Raw genomic sequence first — 21742 nt, 5'->3', positions numbered from 1 at the left:
GTCAGTAAGAGTCTTTCACATGCAAAACAGTGTCAATGTCTGTTATATACTTACATTCTTTCACCCAGTGGAGTATCAGAGGCATTCACAGAATTTTCGTTTCTTCTTCTTCCCATACCATTTTCAAAACCATTCCAGATCCTTTCCAAAGCTTGAACACAAAGGCTTCCATATTTAAGGTAAGTTTACAAACTTAAATTTATATTATTGTAATTTATACAACAACAAATAAATTTGTGTGGACTCATATGTTAATTTTTTTAAGTAATTAATACTTGCATGTTAATTTTTGTAAGTAATTAAGTAATGTTAACAATTACATGTTAATTTTTTTAAGTAATTAAGTAATGTTGTATAATTATTCCCTAGGATAATTTTAATATGTTTAATGTTATTTATTATTTTATTTCCCTTACCATTTTCAAAGTCATTCCAGATCCATTCCAAAGCTTGAACACAAAGGCTTCCATATTTAAGGTAAGTTTACAAACTTAAATTTATATTATTGTAATTTATACAACAACAAATAAATTTGTGTGGACTCGTATGTTAATCTTTTTAAGTAATTAATACTTGCATGTTAATTTTTGTAAGTAATTAAGTAATGTTAATGTTAATTTTTTTAAGTAATTAAGTAATGTTGTATAATTATTCCCTAGGATAATTTTAATATGTTTAATATTATTTATTATTTTATTTCCCTTACCATTTTCATTATCAAATTGGATTATTATTCATTAATATTAGGTTTTTTTTATTATCAAATTGGATTATTATTCTTTAATATTAGATTTTTTTTATTATCAAATTGGATTATTATTCATTAATATTAGGTTTTTTTATTATCAAATTGGATTATTATTCTTTTATATTAGGAAATTTTTTTATCAAATTGGTGGATTATTCATTAAATTGGATTATTATCAAATTGGATTATTATTCATTAAATTGGATTATTATTATTAATCACCATGTTTTATATTAGGATTATTTTTTTATCAAATTGGTGGATTATTCATTAAATTGGATTATTATCAAATTGGATTATTATTATCAAATTGGATTATTATTCATCACCATGTTTTATATTAGGATTATTTTTTTATCAAATTGGTGGATTATTCATTAAATTGGATTATTATCAAATTGGATTATTATTCATTAAATTGGATTATTATTCATCACCATGTTTTATATTAGGATTATTTTTTTTATCAAATTGGTGGATTATTCATTAAATTGGATTATTATCAAATTGGATTATTATTATCAAATTGGATTATTATTCACCACCATGTTTTATATTAGGATTATTTTTTTATCAAATTGGTGGATTATTCATTAAATTGGATTATTATCAAATTGGATTATTATTCATTAAATTGGATTATTATTCATCACCATGTTTTATATTAGGATTATTTTTTTTATCAAATTGGTGGATTATTCATTAAATTGGATTATTATCAAATTGGATTATTATTATCAAATTGGATTATTATTCATCACCATGTTTTATATTAGGATTATTTTTTTATCAAATTGGTGGATTATTCATTAAATTGGATTATTATCAAATTGGATTATTATTCATTAAATTGGATTATTATCAAATTGGATTATTATTCATCACCATGTTTTATATTAGGATTTTTTTTTTATCAAATTGGATTATTATTCATTAAATTGAATTATTATCAAATTGGATTATTATTCATTAATATTAGGTTTTATTATTCCATATTATTTGTATAATTACTTAAATTTTTACAATCATTTTCTTTACTTTGTATTTAATTCTTCTGTAGAATAACTTTATTATTTAGGTTCTCTTATTTTTATCAAAAAATAATTGTCTAATTTTCATGAAAAATAAATATAGGTACGTTTAAGATGTCCAGTAAACGTGATCCAGCTTGGGAACATGGAGACCCAATAGACGAAAACAAACATGGCACAATTTGCAAATATTGTGGTCGGGTAATGAAGAGTGGCGGAGTGACACGACTGAAGTATCATCTTAGTGGATTAGATCCATCAAAAAATGTCCAACGATGCGATAATGTCCCCCCAGAAGTGAAGGCATTCATAAGCACATTATTAAAAAATAAAAAACAGCAGAAGGAAAAGATAACACAGGGAATGGAAAATATTCGAGCTGGGCTACGGGGAGAAGTCTATGGCCAAGCGGTTGACAGTGATGATGATGACGATGAGGACGAATGTGATGATGACATGGGACCTGACGAACGACGCAGTTTGAAACAAGCATTATGTGCCTCCAAACAGTCAGCATGGGAAAGAGAACACCTTCATAAAATTCCTAATAGGGGACAAGGTTCCGGGACAAGTGGTGGTGCACAAATGAGACGGGGAGGCAGTCTTAGAGAATCACAACCAACACCACCAATAGCCCCAAGTTTATATAAGTCATCCAACGCACGTCAAAAAAGTGTTTGGAGTTATTTCAAGGGAGGTAATGTGAAGGAGGGAATGGGGCGTCTAATTAGCAAGTTCTTTATCTATGAAAATGTCCCTGCTGCGAAGGCATCATCATATCATTTCAAAAATATGGTAGTGGGATGTCAACAGGCCGGTGTTGGAGTACAACCTCCCACTCCCTATGAGATAAGAAACAAATATTTGGATATGGAGTATAAAGACATTGGCGAGTATGTTAACAAGTTGAGGTCAAAGTGGGAAACTAATGGTTGCACAATCATGTGTGACGGATGGACCGGCCCGACCAGATTATCTATCATCAACTTCATGGTATACTCCAAGGGAAAGACAATTTTTTTGAAGTCTGTTGATGCTTCAGACCATATAAAGAATTACAAGTATATTTACAAATTATTGAGGGATGTAATCATGGAGGTGGGAGAGCATAATGTTGTCCAAGTCGTGACCGACAACGGTTCTGCATTTGTCAAAGCTGGAAAAAAGTTAATGAAGCATCATAATGTGTTTTGGACATCATGTGCAGCACATTGTATTGATCTCATGTTTGAGGCAATGGGGAAGAGAGAGAATGTTGCTACTGTGGTCAAAAGAGCTAGAACGATCACAAATTATATTTACAATCACGGTTGGTTGTTGGCAAAGATGCGTGAATTTTGCAGAGGAGAAATTATTCGTCCAGCTACCACTCGATTCGCCACCAACTATATTGCATTAAACAGCCTACTCAAGAAGAAAGCAGGGTTGAAGCAACTATTCACTAGTGACGATTGGGCCAACCACAATTTCAGCCGCTCAAATACAGGTCGTATGGTGAAAAGTATAGTGCTTGATCATGCTTTTTGGACTCAAACAGAACATGTGTGTCAAGTGTTTGAACCTCTTAACAAAGTTTTACGGATCGTTGACACAGAAGTGTATCCTACTATGGGGGCAATATATGAGTTGATGCGTGTAGTGAAGGATGAATTGGAAAGAAAACATGGTGCAAGGTGGGTCATAAAAATAATTGAAGACCGATGGTATAAAACATTATACCACGATTTGCATGCAGCAGGTATAAATTATGTCATAATTTGCAATTCATTTCTTTAGTTGCATAAGTATTATTTCTCTTATTAGAGTATGTGTTTCTTTGAATAGCATATTATTTGAATCCCCGATACCAATACAGACCCGGTGTTGGAGATGATGGTGACCTTATACGTGCTGTACATAATGTATACTCTAAATTAGACCCTGCATCACCAGCAGTTGGCCAATTTGGAAATGAGGTACACAATTACTTAAATTATAATAATTACTTTGTTGGATTAAACTAACACAATTTATTGTATTCAGCTAACATGGTTTAAAGATGCAAGAAGAACATTTGGAGAACCAACATCAGTTGCTGCTCGAACAAATATGTCTCTTAATGAGTATAAACATATTTCACTATAAGTTTATAATAGAATTTGTTGGAGTTATTAGGCTTATCAACATTATTTTTCATTGTAGCTGAATGGTGGATCATGTATGGGACCGATGCACCAACTGTGAGAAAGTTAGCAATAAAAGTATTATCACAAACAACTTCCTCATCTGCTTGTGAAAGAAATTGGAGCACATTTGCACTCATACACACAAAGCAAAGAAATAAGTTGGCTCATAGTAGCTTGGAAAAATTAGTTTATTGCTACTACAACATGAAGCTTCAAATTCGAGATAAGGAAGCAGAAATCGATCATGTCGACCGTGGTGACCCACTAGATGTGTTTGATATTGTTGGTGAAGATGATGATACGGAGGGTAACCAACTTTTTCAATGGATTAGACCTCTTCATTTAGATGATGATGAAGGCAACCCAGCTCCCAGAGTTGCTGAAGAAGCACGTAATGAAGGGATAAATGTAGAAAGAGTATTAGAGGAGGAGGTGGGATCTAGCAGCTCTGACTCTTTCGAAGAACTTTTGCACCCAAGACCAAGAAACACTGGAATTCCACATTCTTCCAATCCTACACAACCACAACATCGTGCTGATACTAATGATAGCTCTAGTACAAGATCAGGAGACTCACCTACCACCGGAGGTGGGAATGATGAAGGACATAGTGAAGCTGGAGGTAGTGGAGCTGGAGGTAGTGGTGGTGGATATGGAAACTATTATGGACCACCATCTCCCGGATATATGAGCCCCTTCACTGGTGAGGCAAACTTCACGCATGCAACACAGGATGATGACCATGGCAGTAGACGGGCAGGACCAGGAATTGGTGCCATAGGGAATGACTATACTCGCAGAGAAAGAGGCAAGGGGATTTTGTCAAGTCAAGAAGATGACTCGTTATCTAGAACTTCAGACTCTATTGGATTGGGAAGTAGTAACTATGGTTATACTCATAACCAACCATTTCCCTACCCTTCATATCCTATTCCGGTTGGGATGGAATCGAGCGACTCATGGAAACAATCCCAGCCTCAATCTTCAAATGATTTTTCTTATGGACAACCTCAACCAATCTCGGATCCATATGGGTGGCATATTAACAATTACATGCAAAACTATTTTGGGGATTTATCATTTGATAACTACTCTTCACAATACACTCATTCTACACATAGAGATGATGAAGATAGTGAAAAATTTGAACCTCATAGGAACTCTATGTGGTACTAAAGTGTAAAATATTGTACTAATTCATTATATATAAATGATTATGGTGTGTTTAGACTTCTTTCATTAATTACTACATATTTTCTACACTCACAATATTTGTCAGATCGCTATATAATTAACTTGATAATGTTAAATCCATCATGCAATGCATTTCCTTCCAATTTTTGTGATAAACTAATAGATAATTGACTAAATAAACATCCTACAAAGTTTCAATAAAAATTTCCAAGTTTTTCTTACAATTTCCGTGGTTTCCATGTAATTTTTATCGATATCGATATTTTACCGATATTTCCATCGATATTTCCGTGTTTTCGGACTACCGATATTTCCGATATTACCGATATTTTCTTCCTTGGTCAAGAGTGAGTTACGGATCCTTTTCCTACAGTGAATTACAAATCCAAGGGTAAGGAACCGGATCCCCTTCGGATCCAATAAAATTGAGTATGCTGAGCAAGCGATCTGTATCGTTGAAATTTGATCTAATAATTACAAATAGAAGACCCTCTAAAAGTTATAATAATTGTAACATTTGGATCGAATTTCAACGGCTAGGATCGCATTCTCAGCAGGCTTAATATATATGGATCCGGAGGAGATCGTTTCCCAAGACTAATTGTAAGTAGTACTTTAAGTATATGTTTATGAATTTAGTCTCTCTAGCATTATCTTAGTATTTAATATATTTGGAGGTTCTAGATGCTTCAAGCTAGTAAGTTTACTTGATTGTGGCCAGGTCATGGTGAAATTCTCCATAGCCTCTTTGGGCTCTGAAGAGGTGGATAATCGTGACTTGACACCAATCGTCCCCTTTTTTAAGAATAAATAAATAAAAATAAAAAATTGTACAAAATGTCAAATTGCCATATAAGCCATCAAATATCATTTTGATTTTTAAAATTTGACATTTCTTTTAAATATGTTCTAAGGGCGAAAGGGAATGCAAATTTGTAAACTATCTATTAACAAAACTCTCTTAACAAACAAATAGGGTTGAAAAAACAATTTCATCTTCTATTATGAAATAAAATTATGAGCTGTAATTTAATTTCGCAAAAGACAAATTTTGTTGTTTTTTTTTCTTTGCTCATTCACATGTCATCATAGCATTTCTCTCATTTTTAAATTTTAAACATTAAAATTTTAAACCTATTTCATGTTCTTTCTCTCTGTTTTTCACATCTCTCTCAAACTTCAATCTTCCATATATATATATATATATATAATATATTTTTACAGTGTATATGTGTGTGGTTTCATCTTCAAACCGTTTAATTTTTTTTCAGTTGTATTTGAAGATTAGCACTATTAAAAAAAGTTACTTGAATTGAAAATCGATTAATTATCTGAATGAACAACTCATTATAAGAATAAGAAATTAAACAGTTCTACTTATAAAAGTGAAGATATGTAAATACTTTTACACATTTTATGTTGGAAAAAATTGTTCATAATGATCATGTTTTTCGTATGTTATCAATTATACGATCGTGACATCATCAATTTGAATAGTTGTGCCGCCAAAGTTTGATTATTATATTGTTAATTTTGTATCGTTACTATAAACTCGAAATTTTCTACAACAAATAACGAAAGAGCACATGTGAAAGTTATTTGAATTATCATATTGAAATTTGAGTTATAAACTCGTTTTTTTGCCTTGCTTTTGTTTAAGAATTTGTTGCTTTGTTCTTTTAGTTCTAGGTTGGTGCTCGAAGCGAAAGAGACAAATACTTACAACTTCAAAGAAATGAAACAATTAACACACAGGAAAGTTGTAATAAGTTTGATAACATATGTACACAGCACTAGCACTATATTCCGCGAGGCGGAGTTTCAGAAGACTAGGCGTACCTCTTTTAACCAACCCCTTGCATTTCTCTTCTTCCTCCTATCCAAAAACCCCCCTCTTTGCATACAGTCAGTAAAACTACTTGCCAAGTTAACCTCACAGAGACCGTAACACTACAACACACTTACATGTGGGGAACAAGATAGCGAACAAAGAACGATAAGGTTAGAGAAGGGGTAAAAACTAATTACAACAATGCTACCGAAGATTAGAAGGGAGGCCTGTGCATCAGGGTTATCTGGAACCAAAAGAAATTGGCCCTGTACAGAACGTGGGATAAATCTGAGCAGTTGAATGGGTTATACGCGTACCTTGAATTGTACCACTGTGGCCTACATACAAATCTACTTGGCTGCTACTCGTTACATCAGGAGGACCGCTGTACAGATGTAGCCTCAAAACTAGCACTCCACCAGTACAATCATTGCAAATACCTTGTTCTGCTTGGTAAAATCAACACCGAAAGAAGACGCTGGTATACAGATTTTACCATCTGCTGAAGCTTGAGTTCTCTGTCACTGGATATGATTTTTGCAAATCTTGAGGATGTTTATTGATAGTTCCAAACCACGGACTTGACCTTCCACCAACCCAGTGCTCACTACTTGTCCTCATACTCATACAGGCTGAAGGAAACTGATCATGTGACAGTAAGTAATACGAACTGTGGTGTTCCTCTCTGCAAAAAGACTCAGTCAAATCCAAATGCCCCCGGGGCAATGATCTCGGACCTAACTCTTGAGAGTGCTGAAAGGTGGAAGACGATCTAGAATACATATGCCCCATGCCACGACAAGGACCTAAAGAAGAATATTTTCCAGATTCCAAATCTGGTGATTGCTCCTTAGCAGAAAGCCCCAGATGGGGTGTCATTGTAGAGTCTTCTTCTATTGTTATTCCCTTCTTAGATGCAAGGTCCATGATCTGTCTCTCATCAAGTCCTAACCCCATAAGCAAGTCCCACATGTTTAGCAGTGCTTCCCGTTGGTTGTTAATCACTTGATCCCTCATTGCCATTTCAAACTGAAGCTCAGTATTCGCCATTCCCTATATTAATCGAAGTAAAACTGTTACGCCTAACAGAAAGTTTACCACAAATATGCAAAAATAAGAAATTGAGCTGTAGAATATATTAAATATGGTAATATCTTATGAAAACTTCTGTCATTGGCATTAGATAAGCATTTTTCTCGAGAGAACATAAAATATATGTCAATGATCTTGCTCAAGTTTTTTTTGGTCAAGAGTTTCAAATAAATGCATATTCAACTCAAAACAGTCATTTCCTAATTTATTTTGTCCAGTATATGTATATTCAGTCTGGGTTTAATCAACTCACCAAGAGCCTGTATTGACTAAGAATACGCAAGTACGTTTTATTTCCATTGTTACCAATGGCCTCCTCAATCATATTTTGAAGATTGCATCGATGCTTCTCATTTTCTTCGATTTCCTACAAAAAGTAGAGTTGGCAACTTGGCAATAAAATCAAAAGCTGATAAAAGTTGTATTTTTTTTTTGTGAGTTTGATTACAGCTGAGATATTACCATATGGTAATTAACACCAGCTTCATCATTGTCCCGGATGTTATCCAAAATAACTTGTCGCCTCGTTCTCATGGCATCTAAAATTTCACCATCGTTTCCAATAGCCTGTAACACAGTAAAGGTACTCAAGAATTAGTTTATATTATCAGAAAAAATTTATCTCAAAAATTTTCAATAATCATATCATATTCAGTTCCCCAATAAAGTAAATAAATGCAAGAAAGTTAACATTATTTCATCTCCAGATCTGGTTGAAGCTACAAAACCTCTTTACAAAACAAGAAAAGTGGGAACGAAAAGGAATTATAGTCCATAACAAAGTCGTTTCTCGGGAATGTCATGGCTTTTATTCTGAGCAAAAAATCTGAACTAATTTAATTGAGATGAATTGTGGGCGCTACAAGACAATGTGCAGAATGCAAACTCTTTTCAATAAAACTGCATTGTATGCGGGACCTTCTAACCTGTTGTTTTGCTATAGCATCATCAAGATGTTGGAGTTCAATCCGGTTACGAAGATTGGTTTCCTCAAGCTCAAATGATGCCTTCTGTAAGTTTATCCTTTCCTGAACATTTTCACTGGTTTCATGGCTCAAAATATTCAACCACGAAAGTTCATCGTCTGCAGCCTTTTCAACAGGTTTGACACTTAGCTGTGATTCCTTTTCAGCTAGTTCTTCTCTCAATTGACAAACCTCAATCTGCAGTCCGAAATAGGTTATCTTCCAAGAAAATAAAAGTTGTAAATAAAATCTTATAGATGAAACCAATTCAACCACTTACCTGAAGACTGTCAATCATTTGTTGGTAGTCTGATACATGGGTATCAATAGTGCCAATGTTTTTCTGTGAATTAAACATCATTGTTCTTAGAATTTCAGTGCATATATAAAAGTACAAGTCTAGCCAGTGATACACGATTACAAGAAAAGAAATTTTCTGCAAATCCGACAAATTCGTGCATAGAAGAAACCCATATGAAGACAAAATTGGTAGTTCGACAAAGGCAATATGCAGCATAGACAAATCACTCAACAAAGAACCACATGCTAGTATGCAACATAAGTGGAAAGCTAAACCACAATGCCTTTTTGAAGTTCTTAATTTCTTAATAGCGTACTACAATTGAGATCATGACAGATTAGTAGATTAATCAATCTCAGAATGAAAACTGAATATTAATTGTCTTCAATGTCGAAATGGACTACTACTTAATCATGTTTTGATGATCCAAATTGAATGCCTTCATGCATATTTGGCTCTCACCTGGATGTGTGTCTTTATCTCCTTTGCTCGATCAGCATATTTCAAGGTATTCACAGTGTGATGATATTGACTGTCCAAAGGGGTTACAGTAGCAACCATGATAGTTTGAGAATTGCCACTCAAACCATCTTTAAGTATTCGTGTCAATTTGCTGCAAAACTAATAACATTAACTACAGTAGCAGGAAGCTAACTACAGCAGCAGGGAGGACTTCAGGATAAAAATTACAATCATATACCTATTACGGTAAGGAACATAAGCAAGACCCTTCTTTTTCTGTTTCCCAAGTGCATTTATGCAGTTTGCTAAAGCAAGAAGTGATCGGTTAATATTTGCTCCATCCCTTAACTTTTGGCCTCCACTGTTTGTTTCCGAAGCTCGTTCGCTACCAGCAAGATCCACAAGTGCGAGTTTTCCTCGCATTACTTGATTACGATACTTGTTTCTCTGTTTCCTTTTTACTTTTATTTCCAGCACTGCATGTGATCTGGTAAACAGGAAAAACTTTGTATGAAAATTAAGGTTACACGGTTACACTTTACTTTCAAAATGTAGTGTGGTTTTGCTGGTTTTGGTGGAACTATGAAAAAAACGATAGCACCTATTACTTTAAATGCTTGTTACTAGTATTGTAACTTCTGTGATCTGCATTCAATTGTAAAATATTCTCAACTTTTGAAAATAAACTCCACACAGAATTTTTCTATTTGATGTAGTACATTTTAATAGTTGAATTGTGAATTTCTGTTTGAAACGAATCATACGCAAGTATAACCAAGACATCTGACAACAGAAGAATTCACAGAACCTATTGAACAGGCACCTAAACCTAATAAAGCTATACAGTTGTTGGTATCTAAGGTATGGTAGAATCTGTAATAGAAGGTTTAGGCATATGAAATTGGAAAATGAGTGGTTTCTATGTACAGCCTATTGTCCTAAGCATGATTAAAAGTTTAAAACTCAAATGGACAACAACGATAATGGTATGTCCACAGCACACAAATGAATTCAACCTACCGAGAAGATGTTGCATTAGCCTCTGTGCTTTCAGTTTTCCGTCGGCTATTCCCCAAGTTTAAGAGTTCAAGAATCTTATCTGCTGATTGTACCTGAATAAGTAAAACACGTCACAAAGGATGAGTAAGAACCCTTCCCAAAGTACATAATTGGTTCGACCAATTCAAGAATCACTTTCATATTAGTGCTAGAAAGAGAGTCAAAAGAACTAACAAATTACTTTTAACAAAATGGAAAAATAAAAATACGGAAAGAGATTGACAATTATTCACAGATAGTCAAACCAGATGCAAACAGATGGCTAAGTATCAACCTTGATACACCTCAGCCCAGCAACAATTACTCCTTGCTCTGGGTCCTCTCTGAGTTCCAAATGGCCAGATGACTTTTCAAGCAAATCATAGATGACCTAAATATTGTGGAAATAAAATACGAAACAATTTTTACAAAAAGAACACAGGCACTGTTAATGAATTTAATTTCTTAATAAATTGCATGTCCCACCTCATTGTAGACTTCAAGATATGAACAGGTAACTTCAAATTCAGCAGAGTTCTTGTCCTTCTTTATTAGATCAAAAATCGTATGCAGACTGAGAACCATAAGTCCTGGATCATCTTGTGTCCCAACCATCGTATAAGTTTTACCACTGAAAAAGTAAAGTGACAAAGTTCAAGACATTCTGGAGAATATTAAGTAATGGACAATGCAAATTATGAATGGTGAGATCATATACTGAAAATAAAGCATGACGACTTTACTTATACAGTTCTTTTTAATTTGCACATCTATACATTGACCTCAGAACTGAAATACATACTCCAAGGACTAGGGTTTAGTGAGGGTGAACGACTGAGTTGCATAAATGAAAATTGCCTCACTTGGTAAAGTCAATCAAAACCTTGAGAACTTGAGAGGTGAAAAAAAAGAAAAAAAAAACAAGAATACATCGGTTTAGTACCTCCCGGTAGAACCATATACAAACACAGTTGCATTGAGGCCGTGAACAACCCCAGATATCACGGAAGATATGCATTTTGTGTAGACATCCTGGATATATTCAAACATTGTCAAGACATATACTTTAAATACAAGCAACCAAAAAAAATATAAGAAACCATACCGAATCAAGTGTTTCAAGCAGATATATACACCATAACAAATCATGAGGAATAAAAAAGCATAAGATTCGGTATTTGATGTACCAAATTAGAAGAAACCGGATCGAACACATGATCAAAAGAATACTTTTTTTCCTTTGTCCGGTTCTGTATTCGTTCAAGGTAGTCCTTTGACAGATCAGGATCTAACACAAGCACCTCCTACAAATAAAATTTCAAATTCCGAATAATATCATTCGGATTCCACAAATTCACATAAAATTCAAATCAAAGTATACGCCAGCCCAAACCTTATTGTCAACCACGCGAACAATGTCGCGACCGCGCTCCCTCAGCCTCAACGGCCTGCATTTCACAGCAACCTGCAGCAATGCGAGCTCGAAATCAATTACCTGAAGGCTGAAACAAGGCAAATGCAATTTCTGTGATGCTGTGAAATCTACACAGCAGCAAATACTAACCGTGAGTGTTGTAGTTTTCTTCGTCGCCGGAGCTCTAATGGTAGGCATGTTTGATCAACATCGGTTCATCTTCCGCCACCACCACCACCACCAAAACCCTAAACCCTAACAGTCGGAGCAGGTCAACTCAGCTGAATTTCTGAGTGTTAGTTTTCCACAATTCAAAAAATTAAAAAAATTCATTAAGCTTTTGAAATCGCATTTGCTCCGGATTCCTTCAAAATTCCTCTACATTTCAGGGAAACGACATTTTCTTCGGAAATCGAAGCAGAATCCAAGAGCGGGAAGACGTGGGACGAACGACTCAAAGGCTCGTTTCGGCAGTCGAGAGGGCAGGAGAGAGAAAATGACAAAATCTCTGTCAGATGAGACGGGAAATGATTCGCTGCTCTCCACGTATCTTAGTAATGTAACGTATTGTAACAAATGGGACCAGCTGGTTACCGGTCAGGGCAATTAACGCGGGTAAATGAGATGAGACTTGAGAGCACTTCCAGCGTTGGCTGGAGCTCGGGGGACAGGCCAGCAAACAGGCCCGAGAGCCCGGCCTATTGACTCTAGCGTGTGGGAGCCCGAGGGACAGGGCAGGCCTGAGTATCAGGCCTGTCACAAATTGCCAGTCCGGGAGCCTGAAGGTTATTTGACGCAAGGCTGACGTTAGCCAGGTGTCAGTTCCTTTTTTTATTTTGTTTTGTCAGGCGGGTGCACTGCATCCGCCTGTGGGGGCGCGTCACTCGACATGTTTTCAACGAATGGGGCTCGCGGCGCAGTTTCAAATTGTTACTGTTGGGAAGCCACGTGGCTTCCCATGGTTCGTTGGATCTCAACAGCAAGAAAATGTGGACCGTCAGATTTGCAACGGTAAAAAAAATTAAAAAAAATCTTATTTAATATCAACCGTTGGATCTGAGATCAACGGTTGATATTATTCTCCTTTATAAATAAAAAAAAGTTTTAAAATTCAGAAATGTTACCGTTGTTGACACACCCCGACCCGGAATGTCCGCTAGGACTATGAATCGAGTTGTGCTAGCCGACACCTAGAAGGCAACGAAGTCATAAAACGTGATAATGCGTAAACAATGAATAAATTTAAACCTAAAAGTGGCTCAATATACGAGTGCGCGGTGAGCGGATATGGACTCATTCACACGTGATACTGAGCATAAGTAAAGTATATCAAAGTAAGATAATGATTATACCCTCATAAGAAGCCACCTGTACTGAGAAGTGCCACGAATCCTCGTCGATACGGAAACTTTGCTACTAGAACCTGGAGGGGCGCAAAACAGAAAAATGTGAGTGGGCGAAAACAAGCTTCATTTATCAAAGTAATAACCTTTCACTGTAAAATCGGAATAATTTCTCGAAAAAAGAAAGAAAGAATACATATCAATATCGAACCATATCCGGAATAGCAGAATCCAAATGTACGCCATGCCCAATATATCAACGTAATGAAATAAGTAACCCAGGTGAAATAAATCCATGAAAAGTAATATGTCAGCCGGATCCACCTATTGTGGTCTGTACAACTGAACCTAGTTCATCCAATGTCCAAGTAATATGTCAGCCGGTTCCACCTCTTGTGGCATGTACGGTTGAACCCATAACTCATCACATATCCAAGTAATATGTCAGCCGGGTCCACCTCTTGTGACCTGTACTACTGAACCCATAGCTCATCACATATCCAAGTAATATGTCAACCGGATCCACCTCTTGTGGCCTGTACGACTGAACCCATAGCTCATCACATATCCAGGTAATATGTTAGCCGGATCCACCTCTTGTGGCATGTACGGCTGAACCCATAACTCATCACCTCTTGTGGCATGTACGGCTGAACCCATAGCTCATCACATATCCAAGTAATATGTCAGCCGAATCCACCTTTTCTGGCCTGTACGGCTGAACCCATAGCTTATCACATATCCTTGCACACGAGTCGGAACCACCTCTAGTGGTCTGTATGACAGAACTGGGTGTAAATAAGTACGCTCAAGTGCTACAATCACGTGAAGACTGTGTGAATAATCGCGGGTCATCTACGAGTTGGAACCACCTATAGTGGTCTGTACGATAGGATTGTGCACCTACCTTGGATCCAAGGTAAGCGTAAGGTGCGAGAGGTGAACATCACATGAAGGACTGTGCCCTGGCCACGAGCGGGAGCACTAACACTGAGGAACAGGTTTATGAGCTCTAACTGTATTTAATATAACATATACGACTCATGGGCAACCTGTACGAAAGTGTCGGAGTTGCCTATTATTGCAACCTGTACAACAAGGTTGGAGTTGCCTAAAACATAAATGTAGTCATACGATGACTCAATCATTTCAACTAATACCATAAACTCACCTGAACTTACCTGTGCGTCCTGCATTCACCTTCGCACTTCAATGCATTCACAATAATTATGTGCAGGTAATGTACCTTTGGATATGCCATGATGCAATCTAAAACTCAACCATATCATAGTATTTCCAAATATATACATATATATAATATGGAATAAAATGCATAAGTTGTAACGCCCTACTCCCAAACTATTTATTTTCAGGCATAATTATTAGTGATAAGCCCAATTAGACATTAGTTTAATTAACTATCATTACTTACGTTTCCTTACTTCAATTTCTTGATTCTTCACACATTGATTTATGACCAACATTTAAGCACCAAATCATAAGGTTAAATCTCACATTTTCCACCAATGTCCCTCACATTGCTCAATTCCCCAAACAAGACTATTGTCTCAATTATTGTATGGCTGCATCTAACGTCTCGTTAGACTACCTACATACCCTAAACAGGGATCAAGCCATTTGTAGTTCGCACTAGTACTTCAAAGCATTCATAGTAATTATATGTAGGTAATATGCATAAATCAACTTAAACACGTTTGTGGAATTATCAATCATATGTGTGTGTGTGTGTGTGTGTATATATATATATATATATACGATAGAAAGGAAAAGACCCACTCACTAATATGTAGAAGGGTCGTAGCCCCCGAGTCTCGCTTAACTGTACTCGTCCTCTGGAAACGTCTCACCTATTTTCGAAACAACTATTTTAACGTTATTTTAAGCACATACTCAAAATTAGGTAATAACTTCTCATACATTGCTCAATTGGGGTGTTTGAATATACAAACGTGATCTACTCAACCCCACGAACATCCCCATATTTTTAGAAAAATTTTCCGATGACCCACGCGCCCTCATGCGCAGGCACGTGCGTGGCATACCAAACAGAATCCTTAACGACTTTAGGGAATATTCCGTTAAATAATAGAACATGTCGTTAAATATACCTGTCGCCGTTAGCATATTTCGTCAACTTTGACGGAATATTCCCTTCCTTCAACCTCAGCTCATTGGAGTCCGGCGCCGGTGACCTCTGCAATTGCCAGTTTCTGGAAAAACATCTAATCATCATATCACCCTCATTCCAACACCAAACTTCACGAAATTTAAACCAAAATGAAGCTTAGGATGAAAAGAACACATCCTTACCACTTTTATGCCCTAAAACTCACAAAGTCTCGCCGGAAAAATCTTGATAATCCGGCCACCTCTGCACTCGCCAAAACTGAGCTTCCCGAAGTCCAAAACCTTTCAAAATCTTTCCCTAAGCTTTGTGAAGCAGTCCTAAGGCTCACTAGAACCTTAAAATTCAACGAAACCTCCGCGATCACGACAGAGTCACTATGCACCACATCAGGGTTTCCTGGTTCCCAAGTTTTCGTAGTCTTCACGTCCAACCAAAGGTATAAATGAGTTTCTGTGCTCGCAATGAACATGAATATCACCTTCATAGCCTCGATCTGTGCACGAAATGGTTGGTTCACCAGTTGACCGTACAATTGTACGGAAAATGAAGAAAAACAGAGAGGGAGGAAAGAGAGAGAGAGTCAACGGAGTGGTGTGTGTGTGTGGTCCTAGTTGGTCACCAAACAAAACAAAAGAAAAATAAAACCTAAGTTCTAATTGGGTCCAAGAACTTAGGAAAAATTGAATTGGTCCACAACCTAAATTCATCACACCACACAACGTCCAAGGGTAAGATAGGAATTTCACACTATCAAGGATATATTTCGGGACGGGCTGTCACAGTTGTGCCACGTGGCACAATTTGGAGTGTTGGAATTCAATTTTTTTAAAATCCAACGGCAGAGATTAATTACTTGAATAAAAAAATTTAAATTTTTTTTAAAAATCTAAAAAAAAATTTGAATTTTTTTCTTAAAAAATTGTTTTACTTTTCTATAAATACCTTCTCATTATCATCTACCTTATACCACAATTTCATATTTTCTCAACTACTTTCAACCACATTCTTATCTTTCTCTCAAAATTTCAATCCAATTTTTTTCAACAAAATGACTACTGACGCAGGTACGAATTGGACGCTTCTTGAAGATGTTGCGTTGTGGACTAGCTGGGTTGAAGTTACTCATAGTTCACTTACAAGTAATGAGATGCAGTTGAGAGAAATGTAGTGTCTTATTCATATCAATTATCTTGAGAAAATGGTTGAGAAAAGAACCAAAGAATCAATGTCCAGTCGTTGGAAATTACTTAGCCAATCATTTAGTATGTGGAGAGACGCCTTGGCGCAAGCTAGTACTAATTTTCGAATTGGGGAAAATTACGCGGATTAGGTAACAATATATTATTTATTTGTTTGTACTATACCCAAATTTACATTTTAATTATTTGTTTGTATTATTTATTTGTTAATTATTTGTTTGTATTATTTATTTGTTACCTACTTTCATTATAATTATTTCTTATCCTGCATTGTGTAGCAACTTCAAGCACAAGCTTGGTATGGTGCCAAAACCAAAAGCAAAAATAAATCATTCAATCGGTGGGAATGTTGGAATATTGTCAAAGATTGTCCTAAATTCAAAGTTGTGCCTATCGGTCCAGAAGTTTTCATGAATAGCACCCCTCTACACTCTGCACCCGATCATGCCTCGCATGTTCATGAAGATGAAGCAGAAGAAGTGCCCGAAACGCCCCCTGAACAAGCGTCAGGATCAACCCGTTATCTAATTAGGCCTTAAGGTAAGAAGGCTTCAAAGAGAAAAGGGAGTGCTTCCAAGAATGATTATGCAAAGTATATGGAAGAACTTGCTCGCCAAGGTGACTTGACTTTGGCATGGGAAATGGCGAAATTTGAGGCTGATAAGGCTAGAGATAAGGTAAAAGCTGCAGCTGTTGAGAGAGCATTTCAAGCTAATGAGAAAGAAAGAACGCTACTTAGGCAAGAAAGGGAACATGTTAGAGAAGAAAGAATGGTTCAACGAGATCGTGACATTATGAACACGCCTTTAGAAGGGAAGTCTCCAAATTCTAAATATTTTTGGAAATCGAAGAAATCGAAAGTGGTGCGAAGGAGGTGTGCAAGAAAAGAGAGAGCAAGAGGAGATGGTCCTAGCACGACAAAAGAAGATCATCTTAGCACCACAAATTGGTTAAGTGATGATGAATAGAGTACTTTTTGTAATCGGAGCCCATAATTTTCCAATCACTTTAGGTTGTAATTTCTTATTTATTGAATAGAGTACTTTATGTTGTTTCCAATTTATTGATTTTAGTACTTTATTTAAACTGAGAGTATATTTATTTAATTTGGTAATTTATTTATACTAAGAGAATCTTTATTCAAAAGACATTTAAACAAATAAAATTACATAAGCATACCAAATAAAAAAAAACTCACTAAATGAACTAAAAAAACACACTAAATAAAATTAAATAAACACACCAAATAAAATTAAATAAACACACCAAATAAAATTAAATAAACACACCAAAAAAAAAAAAAACAAACAAACACACTAAATGAACTTAAGTATCTTGAGCTTGTTTCAATTCCCACAGGTGCTCTATCAAATCAATTTGCCGGGCGTTGTGCATATATGGCCTTTGAGGTGCAGTATATTGTTGAATGATCAATTCATTGTAACGTTCATCCCTTTCTAATGGCTCATGTTGCACGAGTTCTTCGGTGGTGTCATGAGCATAATATATACGTGTTCTTGAATTGTTCATCGTGTCTGGCTCATATTCATCAACGGCATCATAATCGTACTCATCTTCCACAATCATGTTGTGAAGAATGATGCACGTCATCATGATGGATCGAAGCGACTCTACATCAACCAATCTGGCAGCACTCCTGACGATCACCCAGCGAGCTTGGAGGGTACCAAAACAACGCTCCACATCCTTCCTGCATGCCTCTTGACAGCTTGCAAAGTGTTTTTCCTTTGCATTTCGCGGATGTGGCACTGTTTTGACAAATGTTGACCACCTTGGGTAAATGTCGTCTGCTAGGTAGTATGGCCCGTCGTACATAAGTCCGTTGACGTAGTACGTGACTTTTGGTGCCTTTCCTTGCAGGACATCGTTAAACACTGGGGATTGGGTAAAGACGTTGAGGTCATTTTGAGCTCCCGGAACCCCGAAAAAGGCATGCTAAATTCATGTATCAAAAGATGCCACCGCCTCCAAAATGTTACTTTTTGCTCCTTTTTTTATCCCCATAAGCGTCTTGCCATGCACTTGGACAATTTTTCCATGTCCAGTGCATACAATCGATGCTTCCAATCATCCTAGGAAAACATCGCATCTCGCCATTCTTCAGAAGCCTTTGCAAGTCCATGTCAGTAGGTTTCTGGAGGTACTTTGCGGTGTAGATGGATTCGATTGCTTTGCAAAACCTCATCAGGGACTCAAGAATGGTTGATTTCCCCATCCTCGTTATCTCATCCACTTAGTCTGCAGATGCTACATATGCAAGCATCTGCAAGGCAGCAGTAATTTTTTGTTGAGGTAGGAGACCCATAGCACCAAAAACATCATTCTTTTACACAAAGTAAGAATCATGGTTACAAACAGCAATCATGATTTTGTTAAACAAATGTCGTTCCATTCTAAAACGATGTCTACAATACGTATCAGGGAATGCACTATTACAGACAAAATAATTGTCCAAGAGTTTCATACCTCGTCGTTGCCTGCTTCTATCAAGGTTTCCGGAATGGCTGGGCCTGCAAATCTGACCCACAACTTGGATGACTTGATGGGAATGTGAGGCTCTGCCCATTCTTGCTTGTTCAACTCTCCTTCTACGCTCCTCATCCTCTTCCCTCTCATTTTGGGCCATCTGGAGATTGAACATTCCTTCTGATTGGTTAAACAATTTGTAAACACGGAAATTCTTGCGATGAACGAGACAAGAACACATGTACAAAATAATATTTGTATTGATGATTTAGGGGTTACAATCTCTTTTACAAATTTAGCCTCTGATTCTATCTTTGTAATGGGTGGATTTGATGTTGTTGATCCAAAGGGCCGTCGGGGCTTGATCTTGGGATAAATAGTTGTGCGGATTTGTTGACGTCATTGATCCAAAGGGCCATCGGGGATTGATCTAGGGATGAACGAATGATGAATGATGAACACTTTCTTCAAGGGCCGTGGGGGGCTTGATCTTGAATTAGTGGAAGTTCTTCAAGGACCGTTGGGGCTTGATTTTGAATGAGGATTTGATGAGGAATGAAGAGAGCTTTCTTGATCCTTTGGGATTTGCTTGGGAGCTTTGGAGTTTCAAAGCTTCAAGGTTGTGGTGTAAGGTGAATTGGTTATGAATTGGTGTCCCCCAAAATGAATGCCTTGGCCTTCTATTTATAAAATTCCAAAACTTGATTTTTTTGGATTTAAATAATCAGATGAAATAAATCATTTCTGCCTGGTGTTGACACGTGTCATGTTTGATGACTTTTCCGATTTATTTTGATTTTTCGTTTAGTCACATGCCATGTGTAAAATTTATGTGACACATGAACGTTGAAATTTTAATTATTGATCAACATTTATTTCACCGAAATTTTGATGTCTACGAATGCCCCCACTTCAAGGCGCGTCGTATACATGTGTTTGTCACGTGTAGAAGATGCGTTTTGAAGTCCCTTACTGCAGATGTCGATCCAAGGGTCGTCGATGCTTGATCTTGAACTGGGTTGGTAATTTCTTCAAGGGTCGTCGGGGCTTAATCTTGAATTTGGCTGGAAGATTTTCTAGTTTCCTCCAATTGTTGATTTTCCACAAGCTTAATCTTGAACTGGGCTGGAGGGTTTTATGGTTTCCTCCAAATGACTTTCCACAGGCTTAATCTTGAACTGGATTTGGAGGGTTTTCTAGTTTCCTCCAAAGGACTTTCCACAGACTTAATCTTAAACTGGATTTGATTCAACGGTGGTGGACACTTGATCTTGAATCGGACTTGTGATTTCTTTAAGGGCCGTTGAGGCTTGATCTCGAACTTAAACATGACCACGAGCAGTTTCAGGACATGCATGCTTTGAAAGATCAAGGAAGTTTGCAGCATTTTCATATGAACCCTGAGCAGTTTGGTCAATGGTATGATCTTCAAGATTGATGGGCTCTTCTTCCAGTTGGTGACTTGATCTTTAAGGATTATCGAGACTTTGCTCTTCGGCGATAGTGCCAGCGAAAGGTTGTTAAAGCTTATCGAGCTCTTTGATTATAGCAATGATGGCAGGCTTGGATTTGACTTAGACTCCTCTATTTGGATTATGCAGTTCTACCGAGAAGGGTGTTCTGCCATAATGATTTGTTCCGGCTCATCGTGCTGCGTTCTTCTTTGCTTGTTTCTTTCGCCTAACCGAAGTGGTGCGCAACCTTTTTCCTTTAAATGGTCATTCAGAGCATCACTTTTCAACCACTCATCCATGCTTGGCAGCTTCAGTGTAAAGAGCCAACACCATATCAATTGTTTTGAAATATTTGCTGAGGAAATTCGAGATCTGTCAACAGTTGAAGATGAGTACTCGAGAGCAACGCTAGGTAAGCAACCAGGCAAAGGTTCCGGGCAATCAGTTCCTGATCGGACGTTTAATTTCAGGTTCCGACTGATTGCTTCCTTTCTCCTTGTTCTGCAGGCAAGAGCAAGGGCAAAGGAAAGGATAGGGAAAAAACATGATATGAGATACCTTTGCTTTCGACCCCGATGATATGAGATACTTTTTCTTTTGAAGAAGTAGCGGATGATCAACACATGTATTTGTTGAGCTTGTCTCCACATGCTTCGATGTATCATTTTCACTCGCCTCTTCTGTTCTCCAGGCAGATGTGGTATATTCTCTAGAAGCATAAGATGTTGAGATAATGGGTACTTCAAGAGCAGTGCTGGATGAGCAATTAGGGAAGGAGTTCCAGGCAGTCGGTTCCTTACCAAGAGCTTGAGTGGAGGTTCCAACATATTGCTTTCTTTATCTTCGTCTTTGCAGTGAAGAGGGAGGAC

The 21742-nt window shown here is 36.8% G+C and overlaps 1 protein-coding gene and 1 long non-coding RNA gene across 2 annotated transcripts; one reads left to right on the top strand and one right to left on the bottom strand.

Annotated features, from left to right (window-relative positions):
- The first annotated feature begins 3422 nt into the window (after positions 1 to 3422).
- Positions 3423 to 3873, top strand: LOC126623727 (uncharacterized). Its single transcript, XR_007623868.1, has 3 exons — positions 3423 to 3517; positions 3604 to 3734; positions 3802 to 3873. It is a non-coding gene; the product is annotated as an uncharacterized LOC126623727 (long non-coding RNA).
- A 2991-nt stretch (positions 3874 to 6864) lies between these two features.
- On the bottom strand, positions 6865 to 12793 carry LOC126631033 (kinesin-like protein KIN-8B). The gene is made up of 14 exons (XM_050301194.1): positions 12392 to 12793; positions 12221 to 12292; positions 12015 to 12131; positions 11771 to 11859; positions 11314 to 11458; positions 11123 to 11218; positions 10810 to 10901; positions 10028 to 10276; positions 9790 to 9940; positions 9307 to 9369; positions 8988 to 9224; positions 8524 to 8628; positions 8315 to 8428; positions 6865 to 8022 (listed from the first exon to the last, which is right to left on the bottom strand). Exons 1-14 carry the CDS (start codon positions 12437 to 12439, stop codon positions 7462 to 7464), a joined length of 2139 nt encoding a protein of 712 aa, XP_050157151.1. The 5' UTR covers positions 12440 to 12793; the 3' UTR covers positions 6865 to 7461.
- Positions 12794 to 21742: the final 8949 nt, after the last annotated feature.

This window comes from Malus sylvestris, chromosome 1 (assembly GCF_916048215.2).
Source record: "Malus sylvestris chromosome 1, drMalSylv7.2, whole genome shotgun sequence".
Taxonomy (NCBI): domain Eukaryota; kingdom Viridiplantae; phylum Streptophyta; class Magnoliopsida; order Rosales; family Rosaceae; genus Malus; species Malus sylvestris.
The sequence above is the reverse complement of the archived record's forward strand: the minus strand, read 5'-3'. Positions and strand labels throughout refer to the sequence as shown.

Excerpts from the sequence above, each read along its gene's own strand:
- LOC126631033 (XM_050301194.1), bottom strand. The coding sequence starts at position 12,439 with ATGCCTACCATTAGAGCTCCGGCGACGAAGAAAACTACAACACTCACG. Across the intron at positions 8,629-8,987 it reads ATGCTATAGCAAAACAACAG|GCTATTGGAAACGATGGTGA; the intron begins GTTAGAAGGTCC and ends ACTGTGTTACAG. Across the intron at positions 8,429-8,523 it reads CTGGTGTTAATTACCATATG|GAAATCGAAGAAAATGAGAA; the intron begins GTAATATCTCAG and ends TACTTTTTGTAG.